The sequence below is a fragment of the Scardinius erythrophthalmus genome (genome assembly GCF_964197995.2).
Source record: "Scardinius erythrophthalmus genome assembly, chromosome: 12".
NCBI classification, from domain to species: domain Eukaryota; kingdom Metazoa; phylum Chordata; class Actinopteri; order Cypriniformes; family Leuciscidae; genus Scardinius; species Scardinius erythrophthalmus.
Genome location: NC_138232.1, coordinates 15,257,886 through 15,279,456, shown reverse-complemented (window position 1 = coordinate 15,279,456; position 21,571 = coordinate 15,257,886). Strand labels below are relative to the sequence as shown.

The window sequence follows — 21,571 nt, the reverse complement described above, 5'->3', positions numbered from 1 at the left end:
CTAATCGAATATTCAAAAATCGCGACTCATCCCTGCATGGAATCTCTTTTTTCTTTTCCCATATCTTCACTCGCGTCTCACCCAAATTATAAACGTTTCTTCCTTCGCTTTTAGGTCGATTATTTTCGTATTCTTTACTGTGGTAAAGTAGCCTAGAAAAACGCTGTAGGTCAGATAGCCTACATTTTTACTTGTACGTCAAATTCTTTTTAACACAGTTTGTGCTTGTTATCAGACATGGTAATTGGTAAGGCGCGTCAAGTTCATTTTGTAAAGCGCGTTTCACACGCGCGGGAAATTTTAGTTTTGCTTTCTCTGGCAGCGCGCAAACAGCCTAAATGCCTTGCCCTTGTAGAAGATAAATTCGCTCTTCATACCTTTTACAAGTAGAAAACATTAAGATATCAGAAAAGAGATTGATGGTCTCTTTCCTGCTCGTGTCCCACATCCCTCTCAAAGCTCAGAGCGGTAGGCTATATCACGCGCCTTTGTGTGGAAATATTAAACGAAATTTAAAAAAAAAAAATAGATTCAACTTCATTATATTATGTAAGTTACCAGTATTTACTGATATTTATTATCAGTTTCAAACAAATAGTGTTTGAAACAAACACATTACTGAAACAAACAAATAATAAATTATCATTTACACATTGAACGCGTTCACACTGTCAAACATGATTTGCTTATCAAGGTAAAACTAACAGTGTCATTTTTACATCAAATTATGCCATCATCAACTGAGCAGATGTCTGTGTGGAAACAGAGGGGAGAGAGTAAGTGAAAATGAGTGAATATGAAAGATCTGACTTTAATGGATAACTTAATTTAATTGGAAACCACACGAACACACTTGATCAGATGGCCATGGCCTTTTAAATGATAGTTCTGCATAATGCAATGACAAGTGACAGCATCTTTTCCTTTTGCTTCACTGTCTATTGCAGCTCTAGATTAAACCCTTCACGGACTCATTAAGTGCACAGAAGCAATTTCCCAGTTATAGATTCACCATATCATAAAGGCTAGGGGTTAAAGGATAATCCAAATGCTCTCTAATGAACTACGACAAAACTAGTCAAGGCTGTCTACTGAGGCCACTCTCCATAACTTGATTAGCAGACTACTTTACAACACTGCAAAATGATTGGGGAGCATATCTGGCACCATCTTCTATTGATGCAGATGCTATACAGCGATCAGACAGAAAGCTCTCGACAGCAATGTTTAACAGGCTCACAGTACAGCACTGGCCTATTTTAGCCCTCATTTCAGTATAAGAGTTAAGAGCTTAGATGCCAAAAGGGAATTAGTCTTCAGCAACATCAACAACATGTTGTAACCCCATTTTCCATTATCTAACCAAGTCTGGTTATGTCAGTTCATCTTTCAAATGATCAAAAATATTTATTCAAGTAAATGCGAGGATGAAAAGCTGATTTGGGTTGGGATTTGCTTATGTAACAGCTTTTTGCACCAGCCCAAGCCATCTGTGCTGCTGGTCAAAGAACTTTTAAAACATAGTTTAATGTTTACCGGGGAGAGGAACTCTTAAAACAACGCTGAATACCACAGATGTTTAGCTCACCACTGAAAGGTTATAAGAAGGAAAAAACTGAGCCCATGAAACAGGAGCCAAACCTTATAAGATGTGCATTCCAATTCTGAATTATAGTAAAACAGGACCGGATAAACTTTTTACTGCACATGGAGAGCATTCAAAAGAAAGAATCAAAAGGGTGCTGTGGAGTTCATAGCAATATCAATAGTTTGTTAGCACTTAAATGCACTGTTCTGCATTGCAAACTTCCATAAACCTAAAGCATGGACTAATGTTGGAAGAGATTTTCTTTCAGGTGTTATTTTCACATTCTGTCATGTTGGAAATTAATCGTTTACTGTAGGGTGATTAAAAAGCATAAATTTTCCCTCAAAATTCTGAAACTTAGCCTACATGTCAGAATACTTGTCAGGTTTATTGTACCATATCTTGCAACCTAAGCACTTGCACTTTTGGACAAAAGGCCATGCAGCACTTCATTAAAAAGGCAAAAAGCATGGAAACACAGGATTTTACATCTCAGAAAGTGCAACAAAAAAAAAAGATGATTCTCTGCACTATAGGTCACTCTGTCATCCTGGTCAGGTTAGAAAGAAGACTAATGGCTCACCTGAACATTGCCACTCCTTTTATGATCTCATCAGGCACACTGACTAACATTAAACACGGAAACACAACAGTCACATTGTGACTGAATTTGACTTCCTCTTAGCTACTATGTGTCTGGTATATGGAAGAACGAGACAAAATATCAGAGTGAACACAAGCCAGACATTTTGATAGTTCAAAAACAAAATACAGCTTGACCAGACTGATGCTCTTTAAAGACAGGAATGAGTGCAGGCAGTGCTGTGTTCAAGAAATTTGGATATATTAACTCATAAGTTGTTACAAAAACAACTTCATGATCTCACTATTTCTTTATTTAATCTAGTCGGTACTTCTCTGAACAATCTTGGAACAATGTATTGCATCACTTCTCATTTTATGCCCTCGCTAGGATGAATTAGGCTACTTCTGTTATATTATTGCCCATTATATTGCAGCAATGACACACACAGCCACTTTGAAATCAATGTGTATATCTATTAGTTGAATTCCACTTAATTGATAGACACTGTGACCACATAAGAAATTTCTTAAGTAAGAATTTCATCAGATGCTTTTGCACTTTTTGTAAAAAAAAAATTAAGAAACAAAACTTGTGAGTGTTTCACAAAATAACTATAAGTACTCCCCTTGTTTTATTTCCTTCCAGTGTCACTCTGTCCTATCACCATCAATGATAACACAAGACTCACATTGTCAGAAAACAAGGAGCCAATAAAACTCTTGCAAAACAAATATAATATGGGTAATAAACTTGAGCAAGTCCCATAAACTTACTCGGATAAGTGTACAAAGCTAATTATAAACAATGCAAAAACACACAAAACCCAGTGTGCATTGATGATGTCCTGGGTGTGTATTGTTTTTAATAATATTCCATCAGTCTGGAATATAATGCAATTGAACAAACTAGTCTTATATAATAATTTAAACAAAATAAAGACGACAGTTAATTCATCATCATAGTTGCTATGCAAGCTATAGTTAAGTACTATACACAAGCAGACGACCTTACACTTTTTCTCTGTACACTCCTGCTTTCACTATATCACTTGATGAGGGATTTTTGTAAGAAAAGCTTCAATGCCATAATGCACTTGATCTGTAAGCAGATTCTTCACGGATGGATTGAATGGATGCACTACGCTCATTCTGCAGGGCAGCTGCGTCACATGCACCACTATCTAAAAGGACTGCGTTTGTAATATGTTGTTTACCTTGCATTTTAAAATAAACATGCAATGTATCTGTGTTAAAACGGGTCCTCGTTTCAGTGCAAGATCACTCACCTCGTCTTTTCCTTCAGTGCTGCTCTCCCGCTGCTCAGAGGTGCAGAGTTTCCTTTTGTTTTTGCTCTCGGTTCCCTTCATTCTGGTGGATGGGGGTTGAGAAACAATCTGCTACAATAGTAATGTATCGATGAATCCGATGGTCAGTGCATTAGATGGTGAAACAGGTCTTGTTCTGATACATGGTGGGCAAACCTCTCCTCAACTTTGGTCCACAAACACAAAGACAGAATCAGTAGTGACAGCAGGTTCGACACCGTGGCTTTTGTGTTGATCTCTCGTCTCGACCTTAAGTAACAAAACGAGTTGCCATGACAGCCTGTCAGTTTTCCCTTCAAATACTGTTTTGTCTTCAGTTTTATGTAACGTAACGTAACTAAACTATGCGACTTTAGCGCGGCAAATCAGCCGGCGGAACTCGCTAAGTTAGCTCGCTAACTGTCTGCTGATAAAGTTTAACAACATCCGCAAAATAAACGTCTTTTCGGGTTTACAAAAATGAAGTGACTGTTTAAAAAACAATGTGTAAATAAACTCGCCGGTCTCGTGTCTGTCAATGTGAGATTATAACGACAGGTCACCATTACGTTGAAAAACGCCGCGTTTCCAACGTGCTTGTTGCAGTTTCCAATAACCCAGCGTATTTTCTCTTCTCTGTAAACTAATACTTTAGCATTCCGCAGTTACCTCGGCCTTAACAAAAACCTTAAAAAGCGCGATATTTTTTCATTCAGTCAGCCGCCAGACTGACGAGATACTTTGCCGCGGAGCCACAACACAGCGCGAGCTCAACTGTTCATCATGTCTCGTGAGTCAGGTCTCGAGCGCGAGCTCTGTTTTGATACGGATCATTCTATCATGCGGGCACGAAGCTCCGCTTTTCTCCTCCAACTTCACTCAAACGTAAACCCAGCCGTTGCAGCGAAACGGCTCGGTGGCAGAAATAATTGCTAATAAAAGCCGGTCCATGTCGTTGCTTTTCTCCGGGGAGGAAACCTAGCAGCTTCCTGAAGCTCGGATCCAGTGAACGACGGTGGGTGCGCGCCAAATGCTGATCTGAGTTCAGTCTGTACGAGCAGAGTCTAAGTGGGGTGTCTCGCAACTACACTGGAGCGCTGATCTCAGTTCAGTCTGTATGAGCAGAGTCAAGTGGGGGAGTCTTGCGTTGCACACCGGAGGGCTGATCCTCCAATGGTTTAGAAGGGGCAAGAAAAAATTTCTTTTTGGTGAAATACGACTTTACTTAGTATTTGCTGCCATCTGCTGAGACTAAAGTGATGTTTTTTTTTGATAACAATTATTACATTCATTCTGCATGAAACAATATTGAAAGTCTTTTATTGACTTATATATATATATAAGTATATATATATATATACTGAAGAAAAAAGAAACATGAGAAGTAGACTTAATTTCTTAATTTTTCTTATTATTAAATTTATTAAATGAAATTCAAATTATAATTAAATTAGACGCAATGACAAGGTCGCCGTGTGTGTTATGGAGATTTATGTCAATTGAATGTGTTACAATAGGGAGCACAATGAATTCTGAATTGGTGAACAGAGCCACATGCCAGATTTTTGGCTTGTATCATAAAAAATGTGATGTAGGAGGGGAGTGGGGCACCTCAAAAAGAAACATGAAAGAAACAATCATTTGGAATGTCATGAAGCAACAGTCTATATTTTGGTGCATGGATTCTTGAAAGGTGAATCTTAGTCCACTCTTAGTTTTTTGTAGTACAGTTGCCAACAAATGCTACAAATAAAAAAAAAAATAAAAAAAAATAGATAAAGCATTGAAAAACTTTCAGCAGCATACACTGTAAAACCCAACGAGTTAGGGCAACTGAACTCAAAGCTTTTGAGGAAACCAATTGCCTTAACCCATTTAGGTTTGAAAACTAATATTTATTATGAGTTTTGTAAAAGTATTCCATTTGAGTCCACATAATATTAAACTACGATTCCACTTAAATACTTTGTGTAGCTGAAACTTAGGCCTAATTAAATTAATAAAAAACCTTTAAATTAACTCAAATCATTTACTGTTAATTATTTACTAATTGGCAAAAACACAAGAGCCTGCATGCAAGAAATAAGCAAATAGACTATAGCTGTGTCCCATTTCAAAGGCTGCATCCTTCAAAGGCCGATTGCATCACCGAGGCACGGCGAAGGTTGTCTCAATTCAAAGGATCCTTCGTTTCTCATGAAATGAAGGATACAACAGATACATCCTTCGTGGCCTTGTCTACCCCAGAATTCATTGCATGCCAGTGACAACAGGACTTTTTTTGAGAGAAATTAACAAATTACTCTTTTAAACGCAAGTATTGGGTTTCAACTTACTCAAATATCTAATGATACAAATGTAAAACATCTAAAATGACCTAAAAAAAAAAACACTTTAAAGCGGTTCAAATGTTGACTCATATCTTACTAAGATGCAATTATAGATAGTTTATACTCTTTATTGTATAAAGAAATGGACCGTGCATGATGAAACATTTAGACAGTTTGTGAACCCTGTTTTGTTTTCAGACAGTTTAATTTAACTTTCAAAAAAGCTATCACAGTTGCTAGGAGACAAGAACAGTCCTCCATAGGCAAGACCGACCCATTTAACAACGTTCAGTCAGACCTTCGCAGCCTTCGAAGGATCACTGCCATTGCTTTTCCTAAATCCTCAACCTAACCACAGGCTTTACTTTTCAGCACCACCACCCGCCCCCAAACCCTTTTAAATTCCAACAAACAGAACATTGAACACTAACAGATCACCCCATATATTAACATGATAAAATAACACTTAATTTTAAAATGTACTCTCCTTTAACAGTCCGACGCAAAGCATGTTGGGAACTAGAAATCTGCTGTAACTCATTCCGTTTGAATTCTACTTAATATAATCAGTTATTGAGTTCAAATACATTTTTTTCTATTAAGTACAATGAACTTTAAGTAATATTTGAGTAAAATTAACTTGTTTTATTTAGTAACTGTTAGGTTTTACGGTGTATGAATGACATGACTACACAGAATTTAGTTTTTGCTAAAATCATTAAAAAAAAATAGATACAAAAGAAAGTTTACTTGTTCAATACAATACAGTTCCATTTCAAACATTTTTGCATTTACACTGCAAGATTTTTCGTTCAAAATCACTTAAAATTTAAAAATACTTTGAGTATGCAATTCTAATTTTATTTCAGTATTTGTATAATCTAACTGACGCAGTATGCGAAGTTACATTAAAGTCAGGAAAAATTGTCATTTGAATTCACTACAACAATTTAATACCTGTTTGGCCTATACCAATAGGAAGCCAAATGGATATTTTATAAAAAGTAAGAGAATGGAGTCAGAAATGAAAAAAACTGAAAGATTCAGTGATTCAACATGGTGTAGAATATGATGTAATGTAAACACATTATTAGTGATGACACTTTTAACATATTTAATATCAATGGACTGACATTACAAATATGCATAAATTATTTATCAGAGAAATACTTCTTCTCAGGATAAAACTGCTTAATGACAACAGTGCCTATCAAGGAGAAAAAAGCTACAGCTGTGAGGATTGTCCTCAGTGCTTTAAACCAGCCGGGGTATGTGGGCAGGAGGGACAGGTCATAATGCAATGATATCCCAAGCCCTATTATGACAATTGCAGCAGACTGTGTAATGTCGTGGGAAAAAAGGAGTGCTGTCCAAGCAATCAGTGAGGGAACCACGCTGTTGGCTAAATTGAGCCAGTCAGGTTTTGCTGGACTTCCAGAAGGCAAAGCGAAACCCCAGCGTACTCCACCTAGAAAGGAAACAATGGACGCTCCGTATACAACTTGAGCAAATGCAACTTCGGGAAGATACAGTTCAGTGACAGCCATAAGCAGAGGAGCGGATACAAAAGGAATGAGACCAGATAATCCGAGATAGAGGGCCGGCTTTGGAGCTTTCTTTAGGTCTCTCATGTCATAACGAAGCAAATCAAGTTCTCTTGGCGGACTCTCTTCCTGAGGCCGTTTTTTCGGTCTCTGGCCAGACCAGTGAAATGACTGCGCTCCCAGAACAGCACCAGCAACATGTCTTGGGGGCAACTGTCCATATAAACCTCTAGTGAACAGTGTTGAACAATGAGTGGTCCACGGCCCTAAACAGGCAAACTTTCTGGACACCTGAACAAAGAACACATCTGAATTAAAACAATTGCTTCAATCTTAATGAGAATTCTCATAAACAATGAAAAAATAAAATACATAACGTGTTGGAGGTCTATTACCATTAGATAACACGGAGTACTGTATTGTTATTCATAACGGAACACGCGTAAAAATACATAAATAAAATGAGATAAAATAATATAATATAAAGAAAATTTGACGGGTAAAATGTTTCACTCACCCCAAAGTTGCCAAGGATGTGACGTCCGATTATACTGGCCAACATTTTACCTGCAATTTAAATAATATGAAAACATTAAACATTCATTTAAGGACAGTTGCTCAAGTGCTGTCTGAATCACATCGGATGTCAAGTTGCTGAACTGAATTGCACATTGTTAAAGCTAACAGCGCACAATCAGTGGTTTTATATCTTATGTCAGAAACAGGATTCGATTAAACTTATTAAAACATACCTTGATTTCATATCATAACGTCCTAAAATAAAACGTAGATTTAGTCAGCAGAAGGTCATTACAACGCGTGTGGAAATGTGAAGCCAGACACATCATAACACGCAAAATGCCTGGAAAGTTCTTATAAAAGTCCTACGGAAGAGTCCGGATCATGTATATAAATTCAAATTAAATGCAATTATTACTTTTAAAACTGCATTAGACTTTTATAGATGTGATGGAGTCTCATGGGAATGGAGTGTAAAACAATTAAGTGCAGTTTCATGTCAACTTAACTAAATGTAATTAATATAAATGTATTACATTTAATATATATATATATATATATATATATATATATATATATATATATATATATATATATATATATATATATATATATATATATATATATTATTTGTGGTCAGGTTTGACTGAAAATTAATTCGGAAAAAGAAAAAAGGGACAGTGGAGGACAGATTAAGAGAATACTGGCACAGATCATTGCACAGATGGATTTATATCTGTAATATAAAGAACAGGATAGCGAATAAGTCTATATGATGTTGGTCATTATCATAGCCATGTTCACACTTCAAATGTATTTATTATGTTTGCTTGTTTATGTATTTATCTTATTCAAATCCACTATAGAGATATCAGATTTTATTATTCAAAATGTATGCAATCTGATACAATTATGTAGTCTGAACAACAAAGAAAAGCACAAATATATAAAGGCTTGTTTAAGTATTATTATATCCAATTATTATTTTCCAAATTAAAATAGTTTTTTCATATTTGTTTAATCATTAGGCCTATTAACTGAATGACATCACGTACTGTTTGTGCAAAAAAAAAAAAAAAAAAGGAATGCTGTTTACCTTATTTGGCATGTTATGCACATACAATGTTGATTCTCCAAATAGATGTTTGTGTTTTGTTCGAAATGTCTATTAATTTTTCTGGAAGAGCAGCTATATAACTGAATATAATAGGCAAAGTTGCCACGAAAACCTATCCCTTGTCAGATTTAAGTGACAACTTTGTGCATTTTGTAGACCAACGCACACCTGGTTATTTTTTCGTTCCTTCATGTGTACAAATGCCTGTGAAACCAGACACCGTGGACTCAATAAATGCTTTCTTGTAGAGCTAATTTGCATTTGCGCCCATTTTGCCATGTTGTTTACATACGTTTTTGTAACCATTTAACTCAATATATTTCAAGAGTAAGTTAGTTGTAAACTTTAAAAGTCCGCGCTCTGTGTTTTTCAAGCTGGTTTGAGCTGGGGCAGAATGTTATGACGCGTCGAGCGCGCTGTGCTCTGCGATCGATTAGCTCGTCTGTGCAGAAGTAGACAGGAACAAGCTAGATGGATTGGCAAAGTCGGAACGAGTGTGATTAAAAACACAAACAAAATACAGAATCAGATATACGACAACCTCCAAACTGTCAAATTGACTTGACAAGCGGCGCATCGTTGTCTTCGATTAAGTTATTGGGATAGACAAGGGATCAAAAGGTAGGTGTTTAACGAAATGTTTATTTGGTTTGGTTTGGTGTCGAGAGGGAGCCATTTTACAACACTTTATTCCTGCTCGGGATGCTAGCTTAGCCTAGTTCGCGCCGTGGCTAAAACAACACGTATTTCGTCACGACACAAGTCGGAGTAGTTACAATTCACCCCTATGCAGCCGTCTAATGATGCCTAAAAGTTTCTTTGCTCTGAAAAGTTTAAATTTAACCAGTCAACGTGGACTAAAAGGTTTATGCACACATCGAATGGCCTACTATGCTAGCTGTGTCGTGCTAGCGAGTGTTCAGTAAGTAGAAAGACGAATTACTATTTACTCGTAATTTGCGAAATTGTCTTGGTATGGTGAACTACTGTATGCGCCAGAACGTTTGGACGAGCATATTAAGTATTAGTTTGCTATTATCACAAATATATTTCAAAGTCAATTCTACTTCAATCCTGCAGCTAACTCTTAACCCTGCTTTTAGTTTCCCTCACTTTACTTTGCAAGTTTGAAACAACAATTATACAAACAAATTGTTTATCTTACTGTAATGTTAGTTAGAAAATGTATGGCCATATTTCATATAAAGTCCCTTGGCAAGGAGATGATTAGCCATGTTAAAAGGATAACGTAGCTCACTCAAAAATCACGTTTATTTTTATAATTTACTCTCTCTCTCTTGTTGTTTCAAACTTGTATGGTTTTAGGATGAGAAAAGAGATGTTGGTAGAATAGTCATCATCATTCACTTTGACTCTTTTTCCATGCAGTGTAAGTCAGTCGTTACAAGAGATGTCATTCTGCCTATTATCTTGCATTTTCCTCTGAGGGAAAAAAACATGTGTTTTGAACAACATGCGGATGATGGATGAGTAAATAATGAGTAGAATGTTTATTTCCTTTAAAGTAGTTGTAGCACATTTGTAACCTGTCAAGGCAGCTTATTGTGCTGCCAAACTTTTTAATGCCTTGGTGGTTGTTTCGAAGACAGCATTTGGGACATATGAACATTCATTTTGGTCTTTCAAATATATAGGCTAGATAAAAGACATAAATTGATCTAAATATTGCTTGTTATTTTACAGAGTTGGTCTGCAGATTATTTGTGAAGATCTGGAGGAAGAACGACCTGTTGGATCTGTGACTGCAGGATTTTAAGAGACCCAAGATCTCCCAACATGCAATAATACAATCTGGAGTACACCTGTTGTTTCTCAGTGAATGTTCAAGGTTTGCTTGCACCTGGACGCTTGTGTTTTGTCATCGAGTTTCATTTGAATCACCAATGCACGGTACATCGCGTTTAACCAGAATCTGTGCACATTGGCTTCAAGTTACTCACCTGTGGAAGTGTCTTCTAATTTGATGAACTGGAAGATCGGAAGTGTTGTTAGGAGGCAAATCATATTCACTTCCAATTTTTTTGGTAGCCTAACGTGATATTGGTTCACCAGCCATTTATCAGCCATGTGGGCCGATAATTAAAGATGTCAAGTTTTCATTGTTTGGTTCACTGAAGCATCCAAAGTATGAGCTGTTGAAGGCTAAAGCAATTCTCATGACTTTATAACATAAAGCACTTCTAGCTATTGTGATGTGACAAATCAGCCCCCCTCCCCTTTTCGCCCTGACGTAGCACCTTCGCTGTTTTGATGAGGTGAATATATTCAGATCACCACTTTCCACAAACCAGCATTGTGTGGTACAAACCCACTCTCCGTTTTTTTTTTTGTCGCTGTGTGTGTTCAGCTGAAAATGAGTTCGTAAAGGAGTTTCTGAGTGTCAGAGCAGGCACAACGTGCTGCTACCACAAGCCCCCAGAATAAGTGACTGGACTTGTATTCGGTCGCCCTGAATGCACACAGTCATCGTCGGTGAACTAAGGGTGTCGTGGAGAGTCACTCTGGCATTACAGATCAAACACATCCACTACTCGTCCACAACTACACGCCATTGATCAAAAACAACACGTCACCATCTTTTCCATCACCTAACAATTTCACCTTGGGCTGCACAAGTTTCACTTCCATCCCCTTCTTTGCACCATCCTGGAAACTGGAGTTTGCCTGTGGCAGGAGCTGCGGTTGTCCTGAGGCTTCAAAGCCTGTGAAAGTGCGTTGGTCGGGCCCTCTACACAGACACAGCCAAGGACAGGGCCATCGAACTACAGAGCCTTTGTCTCTGGGGTAAGAAGCCACAACATTTAGCTAGAACGTTTCTTGGTGTTGTTTATTTTGCACTCTGAATTAGTTAGCCTACCTCTTACAGTAATGAAATGTGAAATTTGCCATTCAGTAGAATTAGGCTAGTTGTTTTAAAGTTTGTTTTGATAAATCTAAACAAAAATCTTTCATGTCAAGACCAAGAGAGAAATAAAGCAGAAGTTAGTGTTTTTTGTTTTAATGTTTAACCTGGAAGCTGCTCGCTTGTCTTTAAAAAAGACATTAAATATAAAATCGGCATGTAATTAATCTATTTTAAAATAAAAAAATGTATGACACTTTACAATAATGTTTCATTTGCTAACATTAATGTATTTAACTAACATAAACTAACCATGAGCAATACATTTGTTACTGTATTTGTTAATCTTTGTTAACATTAGTTATTAATAACACAGCTGTTCATTGTTTGTTCATGTTAGTTCACTGCATTAACTAATGTTAACAAATACTACATTTGATTAATAATGAAGCATTAGTAAATGTTGAACTTAACATTAGCAAAGATTAATAAAGGCTGTTTAAGTGCAGTTCATTATTAGTTCATTAACTAATGAAACCTTATTGTGAATGAATGAATGAGGCATTTATATAGCGCGTTTCATAAGTACTACTGTACACCCAAAGCGCTTTACAGTCATGTCGGGGTCTCTCCTCAATCACCACCAGTGTGCAGCATCCACTTGGATTGTAAAGTGTTACCCATTTTTTCACCTCAATGTTTAAATTAAAAATGTTGTATCTCGATATTCCTGTAATATCCTATAAATAGTAAATTCCTGACTTCTCTCTGGTGATGTATGCTAGAATTCTTCAATCATTTATTCCACTTAAACCCTACCCATCCACTCAAGTCAGGTTTGAATATGTTGGCCAGCTCCTTCACTCTGTATAGAGCCTAGGGCTGTTACAGGTGTGATTTCTAAAGATATATTTTTCAGTAATATCTGTCAAGTTATTGGGCAATTTTTAGCACCTTTAAAATGCAAATATAACTGCAAGCAAGCCATTTGAAGGTTGATTTCTCCGAAATGTGGAAACACTGACCCTGTGGTGTTTTCAAAACACAGCCTATTCTCTTCAGCCTGACTCCGCAACATTCTCAACCAATGACATGAGTTTCAGGTGAAGACTATCTGTTTGCCTGACCTTTGGCTGATGGGGGTACATTCCAAACTTGTTTGAAAACAGTCATTTTGCATTTGTTGCTGCTAAAATTTCATTTTTCACCTTTTAAAGAGTTATGGAATATTCCAGTATTTGCTATAAATGATTCATCCATACACATCATTCTTTTTTCATACGCCCTTGTAATCTTTTATCAAAAACATTAATGTCCCCCCCTCCTTGCAGCAACATCAAGAATGATGATGTTTACTCTGGTGCAAATGCTGGGCAATAAGGTTGTCCAGTGGCCAGAGGAGTTCCAGTACTTTCCCTCCACCAACCTGTCACTCACACGAGACGAGTCAAAATCAAGTCCCACCCTACATTTTTAAGTTAAAAAAGTTTCACTCGGATATACAAATACTTAATAAAAAACACAATTGCAATTTCCATTTCATGATCACTTTAAATGTGTTTGCATTAATGGGATATGGGAGTTTTTTTGTTGTAGTAGATTATGGTGACATGATGTTTGTTGCTTGCATTGTCAGTTCAGGCCATGAGGTTTGATGCCTCCATCCACTGACGGGAGACACTGGACCTAAATGGCGCAGCATGACTTTGTTCCTGCCTGGCTTAACTTCTCCACGCCTCAGTCCGCCAAGGTATTGTAATGGATTGTTGACTTTGTATTGACCTGTGCATTTAAAAAAAAAAAAAATCAGGACAGCTTTACTTAAAGGACTCTCTTAGTTCTCTTGACCCTAATCATTCTTTTCTAAAATAAGCTTTTTTAAGTAAAAACTGTCTGTTTAATATGTCTGTGTGATTGATTTATTTATTTATTTATTTATTTATTTATTTATTTCCAGTCCCCTGCTGCCCCCCTTGAGAAGCATGGAGAGCACTTTCCCCGCGGAGACAGCCGGCCGGGAGTTAACCGTCGCAGACACAACTCCTCTGATGGCTTCTTCAACAATGACCCACTAAGAGCCCCTGGAGGTTGCTGAACACGCATCTAACTTCCTCCTCATGTAGAGTTAACCTGCTTTTTGACCTGCCATGTGTAATAGCTATTCATTTTTTTTCTTCAGGTGATGGATGGCAGCAGCCATCTCTATTGAGGCATGACTCTGTAGACTCTGGTGTTGCGAAGGGGAGTCAGGGGGGATTGGGAGGCGGACCAGGGTGGAAGGAGACCCCCAGCTGGCATGGGGTACAGAGGGGCCAGGAAGGCCCTCACCACCACCATGCTCGGCATATCAAACGTGGAGGTGAAAGGGACAGACAAGGAGGCCACCGACAACGTAATGGAAACTTTCATCCACGCAAAGGTGGCTCATATCAGGACAGATATTCTGATGAGGAGCGCAACGATGACAAGCTCAAGTTTGTTGATGAGGATTTTGTAAGTTTTTTTTTCCTCTTTGTTTACTTGTGTAGTGGGGTCACACCCCTACCAGGCATGAGTTCACTGCTTATGTTATTAAAGCGGTTTAGTTCTGTCATTCTTTACATGCCTTTTAATGAACTGACTGCTTTGCATTCATACCTTCTGTTTTCATGTGAATTTTAGCCCTCCTTGAACCCAGAGACAACTGGAAAGCCAGCAAGTCAGCCTCGTGCTGTCGGGACTCCAGCAGGAGTATGGGGTAATGTTGCTTTCGTTTATCGAGTCACCGTGTTCCACTTGCATAGATTTCAAATAGTTACATTTATTGGTTTGTTCTGGACATTTTTTTGCAACTTCTTTTACAGAGAACCCCCCTAGTGCTAAGCAGGCTATGTCTAAGATGCTGGTCATTAAGAAAGTGTCTAAGGAGGACCCCAGTGCTGCTTTCTCAGCTGGCTTTGCCAGTGCTGGCCCTCTGTCCGCCAATGGTTCTAAAGTCCCCATCACTGGACCCAGTGTCTACAAGAATCTGGTGCCCAAACCTGCCACTGCCCCCACAAAGGTACCGAGCTAGGGGATTTAAAAATAGTACTTGCATGATGTTTGTAATTTGTTACACCTGCTTATTGAATCACGTCACTTATGGTGAGATTTTTTCCTAATGTTGGTTTTATTATATTAGGACAATTGTGTAGTTTCTGTTTAATAAATAAAACCTCTGTCTTTTTTTTATAGTCAGGCCCATGGAAACCCAATGGAAGGGAAACTAAAGTGGGTTTGCATTTTTCTGGACGGGATTCAGCCTTCACCAGCCCTGTGTCTGTGACCAAACCTCTGACACCCGTCAGTGCACCTGCCCATGGCACTTCTAAAGAGGTAAAATGACAAAGTCAGGCATGGAGGCTGGGTTTTTTTTATTAGTAGGTTGTGATTAAACCAGTAAGCTGAGTCATTTTAAAAAGTCAGAACCAATCATTTCTTTGTTATGCAAGAAACGCATCCAATAATTATTATTTCTATAATAAAACGAGAATGTTAATATGTTTACAAAATCGTTACCTGATATGTATTTCACAAATCTTGCATAAAACAATTCTTAATTTTTCCAAATGTTTTATTTCCCCCCGTTTTTATCAGCGACTATATTATACAGTAAAACATGGGGAGCTACTTTCTTAAACTATTATGCGAGGTTCAGACTACATGATATTTTTGTCTGTTACAATAGTCATTGTGTCAGAGCACAATGTGAGCACAATGAGTTTGACTCCTAAATTTTTGTTGTCATGGACAAGAAACATGTCAGACAACAAGTTCTTTCTGACCAATCATCTCTTGCTGTCTTTAACCCTTTCGCACGTACGATCACACCGGTGTGATCAGTCATGGCTGGTCCCTGGAGGTGTGATTAGAACGGTCAGTGCATCACGTGATCAACTTCTAAATTCAAATGTGCTTTCGCGCGTTGGCTGGCGCTGAGCCAGAGATGGACTTAAACAGAGCTTGTCATATATCAACTATTCAGAGTTTTCAACCACATAATGTTTATTTTAGGTTTCAGACATTTAAATTCACATAAGTATTAATAAAACAAAAAAGAGTTTGTAAAATACACACTGATGTCTGGAAGTGGCAATAATAATCCTTTCCATTATAATAAACACGTTTTATTCATATCAGATACACATTTTGTAAATAACTTTAAAGTTTACTCTTTTCTTCTCCCAGTTCACTGGCCACTTAATTTCATGTATTACGGGAGAAGTGGACGCATTCACGTGTTGTAAATCCAACAGATCCGATTCTCTGAACTGAGGCACCGACTAACATGGCGGCACCCATCGCGCATATAGCTAAACTAACGCGATCGTAATAAAGGTGTTTAAACAACAAAACGCATCCAGTTGCACATTTTTGACAATCAGAATATCAGATATTTCATGCTATACCTAACAAATTTGTGAATAATTATATAAAAGCAGATCATCAGTCATTCAGCGCTCTTGTGGCTGCGGTGTGTCACGTTACAAGCAATGATGCGTCACCATGGAAACAATAAAGGGACACATTCTAAATAACGGTCGCCTTGAAAAACTCACGCTTGGGGGTCAGCCAGAATATTTTAAATTTACGTGTGAAAAGGTTAACAACATGTGTGATGTCATCAAGAAGGCAGAACTAGCGACTAACTTCCAGAAACAAGAGCTACTGAATCAATGGCTACAGAAGCGAAACCCAACACTGGACATGTTCCAGGATTGGACAAAGAGGACAGTATGGAGTATTGTTGCCATAGTTCCAAAAAGCTGTCCTCCATTGCATAGTTCCACCAGGCAGCACCCATCTCTCTTTCGTTTCGCCATGTTTAAAAGCTGTGTACGAAAGAGTTTCTGTGGTCAACGTCACGTGACAGAACCCATCGTGAAGGACTAAAAAAAAAAAAAAAAAAAAAAAACATGCTAGTTTTTCTCTCGGGACGTCGTGAAGTGTCACAGATGCGGTGTCGGTTGTTGTCCACTATGAAACGCTATAAAAGATAAAATGGTTTATTCTTGCTTCCTGATGCCCGATTGTCATCTACGAATACCCTCGAAACTCGGGCTGATATCGTGTAGTCTGAACCCGGCATTAAAGGAACTACACTGTAAACCATTTAACGTTCAATAAACACCTTTTTCCAAATCAATAGAAGTCTGATTTTATAGGTTTAATGTATTCAGTCCATTTACTCCATATTCTAAAAGATTCTTCTGTCTGGGTCTTTAAAGATTCCATCACATAGGTGGCTCCGTTTTCTTGTAGCCTTTGTGCTAACTGCATGGAGAATTAACATCAGTTTCTTATCTTTGTTGTTCCACCCATCAAGTTAAATATTATCAACATATAAAAATGTACAATGACATGGAATTGCCACACAAAACCTTTTAATCTCTTGCCAGTGAGGAACTGGTACCTGATATTCCTAAATAATATGATAGTGGTTGGCTTCATGTCAGCAAATTCTTGCCTTGTTTCATTGTACAATGTGGACATATGCCAAATACACAAACAGATGGTGATTGAACGAAAAATGTTTACTACATCATTTCTGCATTCTCCAATATTCATTAAATATCAGAATGTTATCATGTTTATCCATAGGAGAATATCAATAATCAACATGTCTGCTTACCCAGCATTTATATTTATCTTTCCATCTCTCTCTCTCCCTCCCTCCATAGCCGCCCTCCAGCACCACCCCTCCCATAGACATCACCCCCTCAAGGCTAAAACTGATGCGCCGCAGCACAGACCGTAAGAGTGAGTTCCTGCGTGGACTAAAGGATGAGCGAAACGGGGATATGAGTGACTGCCACAGCCCAGGAGCTCCAGCAGAGGTGCAGATGTGTTCATCTCTGATCTGCTGTTTATTAGCTGTAGTAATAAGCAGATTCATTTGCTCATTTTAAGATTGGCGCAGATATTCGCGCTTACATCAGTTACATTTTTTTTGCCATTATATTAGCCATCGGCCACTGGTTTTTCACAACAGCTATTCAATATGAATGATTATTGTGTTTTTCTGCTTGAATATGGTGCATTAGTTATTACTTATTTTCATGGTTTCAGTTTGAGTTCACTAAGCCAGTGTCATTTTAATATTATTTATATATTATAGCATGTATTAATGTTTTGAATTATCTTGTTTTTGTTTCTAGTTCTCATTTTAATTTTATTTTTTTAATGTGACTTTTCTAGTCATTTTTTTATTGTATTTTTTATTTTTTTACACACTTTTGTTTTTATTTTAGTTTTAAAAATGTCATTTCAGTTAGTTTCCAAAACATTTCTAAATTTCATTAGTATAGCGCTTAGTTTTTCATCTAATATTTAAATTGTATGTATAGTTATAGAAATAGTTTTAGTTAACAATAACAACACTGCACTAAGCAGTTGATTGATTTTAATTCTGCCTCATATTTTTGTTTGCTAAAGCCCTTGTTTGTAATTTTTCTTTGTGTTTAGGGAGAGGGAAGCACCCCTGAACCAAAAGAGTTTGGAGAGAGTCATGAGAACGGCATCTCCCACTCTCTCAGTGACTCAGACCCAGAGCACTTGTCCAGCTCTCTGGAGGCGGAACACAGGTCAGAGCAATCTCACACACAAACACTTCAACACTTCAGACACATATAAGCTCAGTTCCAAAACCTAGTGTTCCGTCTACATGTGCAAATTACTTCTAATAGCTTAAATGGTATGTCTCAAGTGACTGATTTGGAATGCTTTACATGGGCACTGGGCAACTACATATATCATACAAATAGACAAAGACAATTGAGTTCACAAGTTGGCCTTTAGCATGTTGCCAAGCTAGCGCTGCAAAATTAAAAGCATAAAAATACAGTTTTAATTTTATGATAATATAATGCATTTTTACTTTTCTGATAATAGAATAAATATTATTTTATCTTAATGCATTATTAATTAAAACAAAAAAAAGCTTATTTGCAAGCAAATTTCCCTTGTTTCAACCACAATTTATTTTTTTCACTGCAGTTTATTTGAGATTTGATTTAGGGCTGGGCGATTTATCGCATGACTTTGTCTGCGCATCTCGTCAGTAAAGCCGGTTCCTTGATTAGTAGTAAATCGCCATCACCTGCTTTCAAATGGAGCGGCGTTTACTACACAGAGCCGTAGTTCACTGACAAGCTGAGCCATATCGCATTAATTATCGCAGGCGATACGAACTGGCTTTACTGACGAGATGCGCCTAACAATGTCATGCGATATATCGCCCAGCCCTAATTTGATTTCCTCATGAAGGATACTTTCAATGCCACCTTATAATTTTTTGAAACTATGTATCTTTGATCATTTGGAAGCACACTTAAGATGTCATGCTACCTCCATAGGTAGCACGCTAGTTTTTAAAAAGAGCCACAAATTGATCTGCCCACAAAGACAACATCTGTAATCCACATATTCACACATGTGGATCCTCTCTGACAGGTTGCTGAAGGCTATGGGATGGCAAGAATACCCAGAAAATGATGACAACTTCCAGCCCCTCACTGAAGACGAACTCAAAGAGTTTCAAGCTAAAACTGAACAGGTATGGGAAATGCATATAGTGTCACTTTTATTTTTAGTTTATTCTTTGCTTAAAATTAAGTGCATCATGGACATTTATAGTTAACTTCCTGAGTGACTGTGTGTGTGTTTTGTGTCAGATGAAGAAGATTGGTTTTGGGCGTAATGGTGTGCTCTTAAAGCCACGTAGTGTGGCCCTGCTAACCTGGAGGAACACCCCAAACCCTGGCCTGGAAGAGGGCTCCGAATCTGAGACGAGCAGTAGCAGCCAGACCTCCGATGATGATGATACCTAATGTGGCTTTAAACACCACTCCCACATTTCCCTTTCTCTCAATCTGTCTCCATCACACCCAGTTATTTCAAACTAAAAGAAGAGAGAAAAGATTCTTTTCATGGACAAGGAACATCGGTCATATCCCAGGCGGAGAGAAAAAGAAATCACTTGTCACCTCATAAGCGATGTCTTTCTGTTTGATCCCCCCTCTTTTCTCTCCTTGTCTGCTTTTTGTTCTTTGCCCTGAACTAGAAATGTCAAAGAAAGCCACATGCACCCCTCCACCAGATCTTTTTTGTTTTGCTTGGGAAAAAGACTAATTCATAATAATAACACCAATTATAACCGTGATTTAACGTGAAATATGACATCATTCTGAATGTTCTATAAAATGGCTTTGACACCTTTCTAAAAGATTTTTTTTTTTTTTTCCTTTTCGCGAAAACAATTCGTAGCATTAGTGTTAAGATGAAACAATCATTGTGAGCCGCTGACTGCGACGTTGCTCTCAGTCCCTCATAGAAATGAACTCAAGCCAGTCATCCCTGCAGCAAGGAAGAACTAAAGCAACACTGAATGGACTGTCACATGCGGTCTGGCAGCTAGAACATCAGTCCATTTCTGGCTCCAGTTTCAGCAAACCCTGCTCATTTTCACGCTTCTCATTCTGCAGAATCATACTAATATACCTGATTTCATATGTCTGCCAAGTACACATGTGAGAGAAAACCTTAAAGCTTGTTTAAAAGTTAGTTGCGCAAGAGTATGTTGGGAGCTGGTTTTTGAATAAAGGTAGAGTTTGGATGGAAGGGTCTGTTTATGTTGAGTTCTGGTACGCCAGATGAACATACAGATGTTCAGTTCACTAATGTTGGGTTCTGTTTTGGAAAAATTGAAGTTCAAAAAATCTTCTTTCTTGCCCATCCGTGGTATAAAAGTTTTTTTTTTTCTGAATAACCTAAAAGCTGTTTGATTTAAACCATATTGAAATCCTGAACACTTCAGAGTTCTCGTGCTTATAGACATAATGCTGTGGCAATCATTTTCAAAAGCTTTACATTCATTGCATGTGGATTGATAAGGGGTATTCAGTAAACACAAGAACTTATTCCCTCACAAATCCCAAATAAAATCTACCCAATGGAATAGAAGGCATTAAACATTATTGAGCTTATGTAATGTTTACAATGCAGGAATTAATCTGATGTCTGGTTTGTAATGACTGATTCAGTGAGATGGCTTGCACATTTTGTTCTGCTATGTTGTTCCTTAAACAGTTCATTTGAGGTTCATTTTGGGAGCTGAGTTCTATCCCTGCTGCTGGCAGTGAAGTAGAGATCCATCTTTAAAAGTTCTTTATTTCATGAGGGACTGCTGGTGTAAATTGTGCATCTCCTTTTTTTGTACCTTGTTTTTGCTGATAGGGTATAAAATTGCTTTATCACAGATTTAAGTTTCTTTTTTAATTTTGGTACAGCTGTAAAAATTCCCACATAAATAGTTTTTTTTTCTTCTTCTTTTGTTTGCATTATATTGTTTCTGCAGCCTTGATATTCAGGGTGGATTGTAAAAAAAAATATAAGAATAAAAAATTGTGAGTTTTGGAAGATTAAGATTATTTTGATAACATTATTTACAGATTTGAGAAGATGAAAGGTGTCCTGTATGGGTTTATCTGTATGAGACAAAGCAGGCATAAACTACTGCATCACAATGAAAAGATCGGAGAAAAGAATTGTAATAAATATTTTGCATCAGTTTGCCAAACATGTCCAGCCTTTCGTTTTCTGCTGAAACACTTGGGAAACATTTTTTTATGTTTTAAGAGGGCAAATGGTAATATTTAAAATATGCATGGAAAAGATCAAAAATAATTCGCTTAAAGGGTTTGAT

The 21,571-nt window shown here is 37.6% G+C and overlaps 3 protein-coding genes across 5 annotated transcripts in view; 1 reads left to right on the top strand and 2 right to left on the bottom strand.

Annotated features, from left to right (window-relative positions):
- mast2 (microtubule associated serine/threonine kinase 2) overlaps positions 1–4,397 on the bottom strand; it is a 171,754-nt gene extending 167,357 nt beyond the window's left edge. For all 3 annotated transcript variants that reach the window (XM_081381253.1, XM_081381255.1, XM_081381254.1), the window contains exon 1: positions 3,460–4,397. In XM_081381253.1, the coding sequence (XP_081237379.1) occupies positions 3,460–3,540 (81 nt within the window). In that variant the 5' untranslated portion in view covers positions 3,541–4,397. The remainder of the gene's footprint in view (positions 1–3,459) is intronic.
- A 1,532-nt stretch (positions 4,398–5,929) lies between these two features.
- On the bottom strand, positions 5,930–8,236 carry tmem69 (transmembrane protein 69). The gene is made up of 3 exons (XM_081380008.1): positions 8,104–8,236; positions 7,869–7,918; positions 5,930–7,642 (listed from the first exon to the last, which is right to left on the bottom strand). Exons 2-3 carry the CDS (start codon positions 7,911–7,913, stop codon positions 6,959–6,961), a joined length of 729 nt encoding a protein of 242 aa, XP_081236134.1. The 5' UTR covers positions 7,914–7,918; positions 8,104–8,236; the 3' UTR covers positions 5,930–6,958.
- A 1,127-nt stretch (positions 8,237–9,363) lies between these two features.
- gpbp1l1 (GC-rich promoter binding protein 1-like 1) lies at positions 9,364–21,285 on the top strand. The gene is made up of 12 exons (XM_081380007.1): positions 9,364–9,608; positions 10,692–11,792; positions 13,487–13,600; positions 13,808–13,937; positions 14,030–14,343; positions 14,512–14,587; positions 14,694–14,890; positions 15,064–15,204; positions 17,550–17,705; positions 18,334–18,452; positions 19,321–19,423; positions 19,542–21,285. The coding sequence occupies exons 3-12, from the start codon at positions 13,541–13,543 to the stop codon at positions 19,695–19,697; spliced, it is 1,452 nt and encodes a 483-aa protein (XP_081236133.1). The 5' UTR covers positions 9,364–9,608; positions 10,692–11,792; positions 13,487–13,540; the 3' UTR covers positions 19,698–21,285.
- The last annotated feature ends 286 nt before the right edge of the window (positions 21,286–21,571 follow it).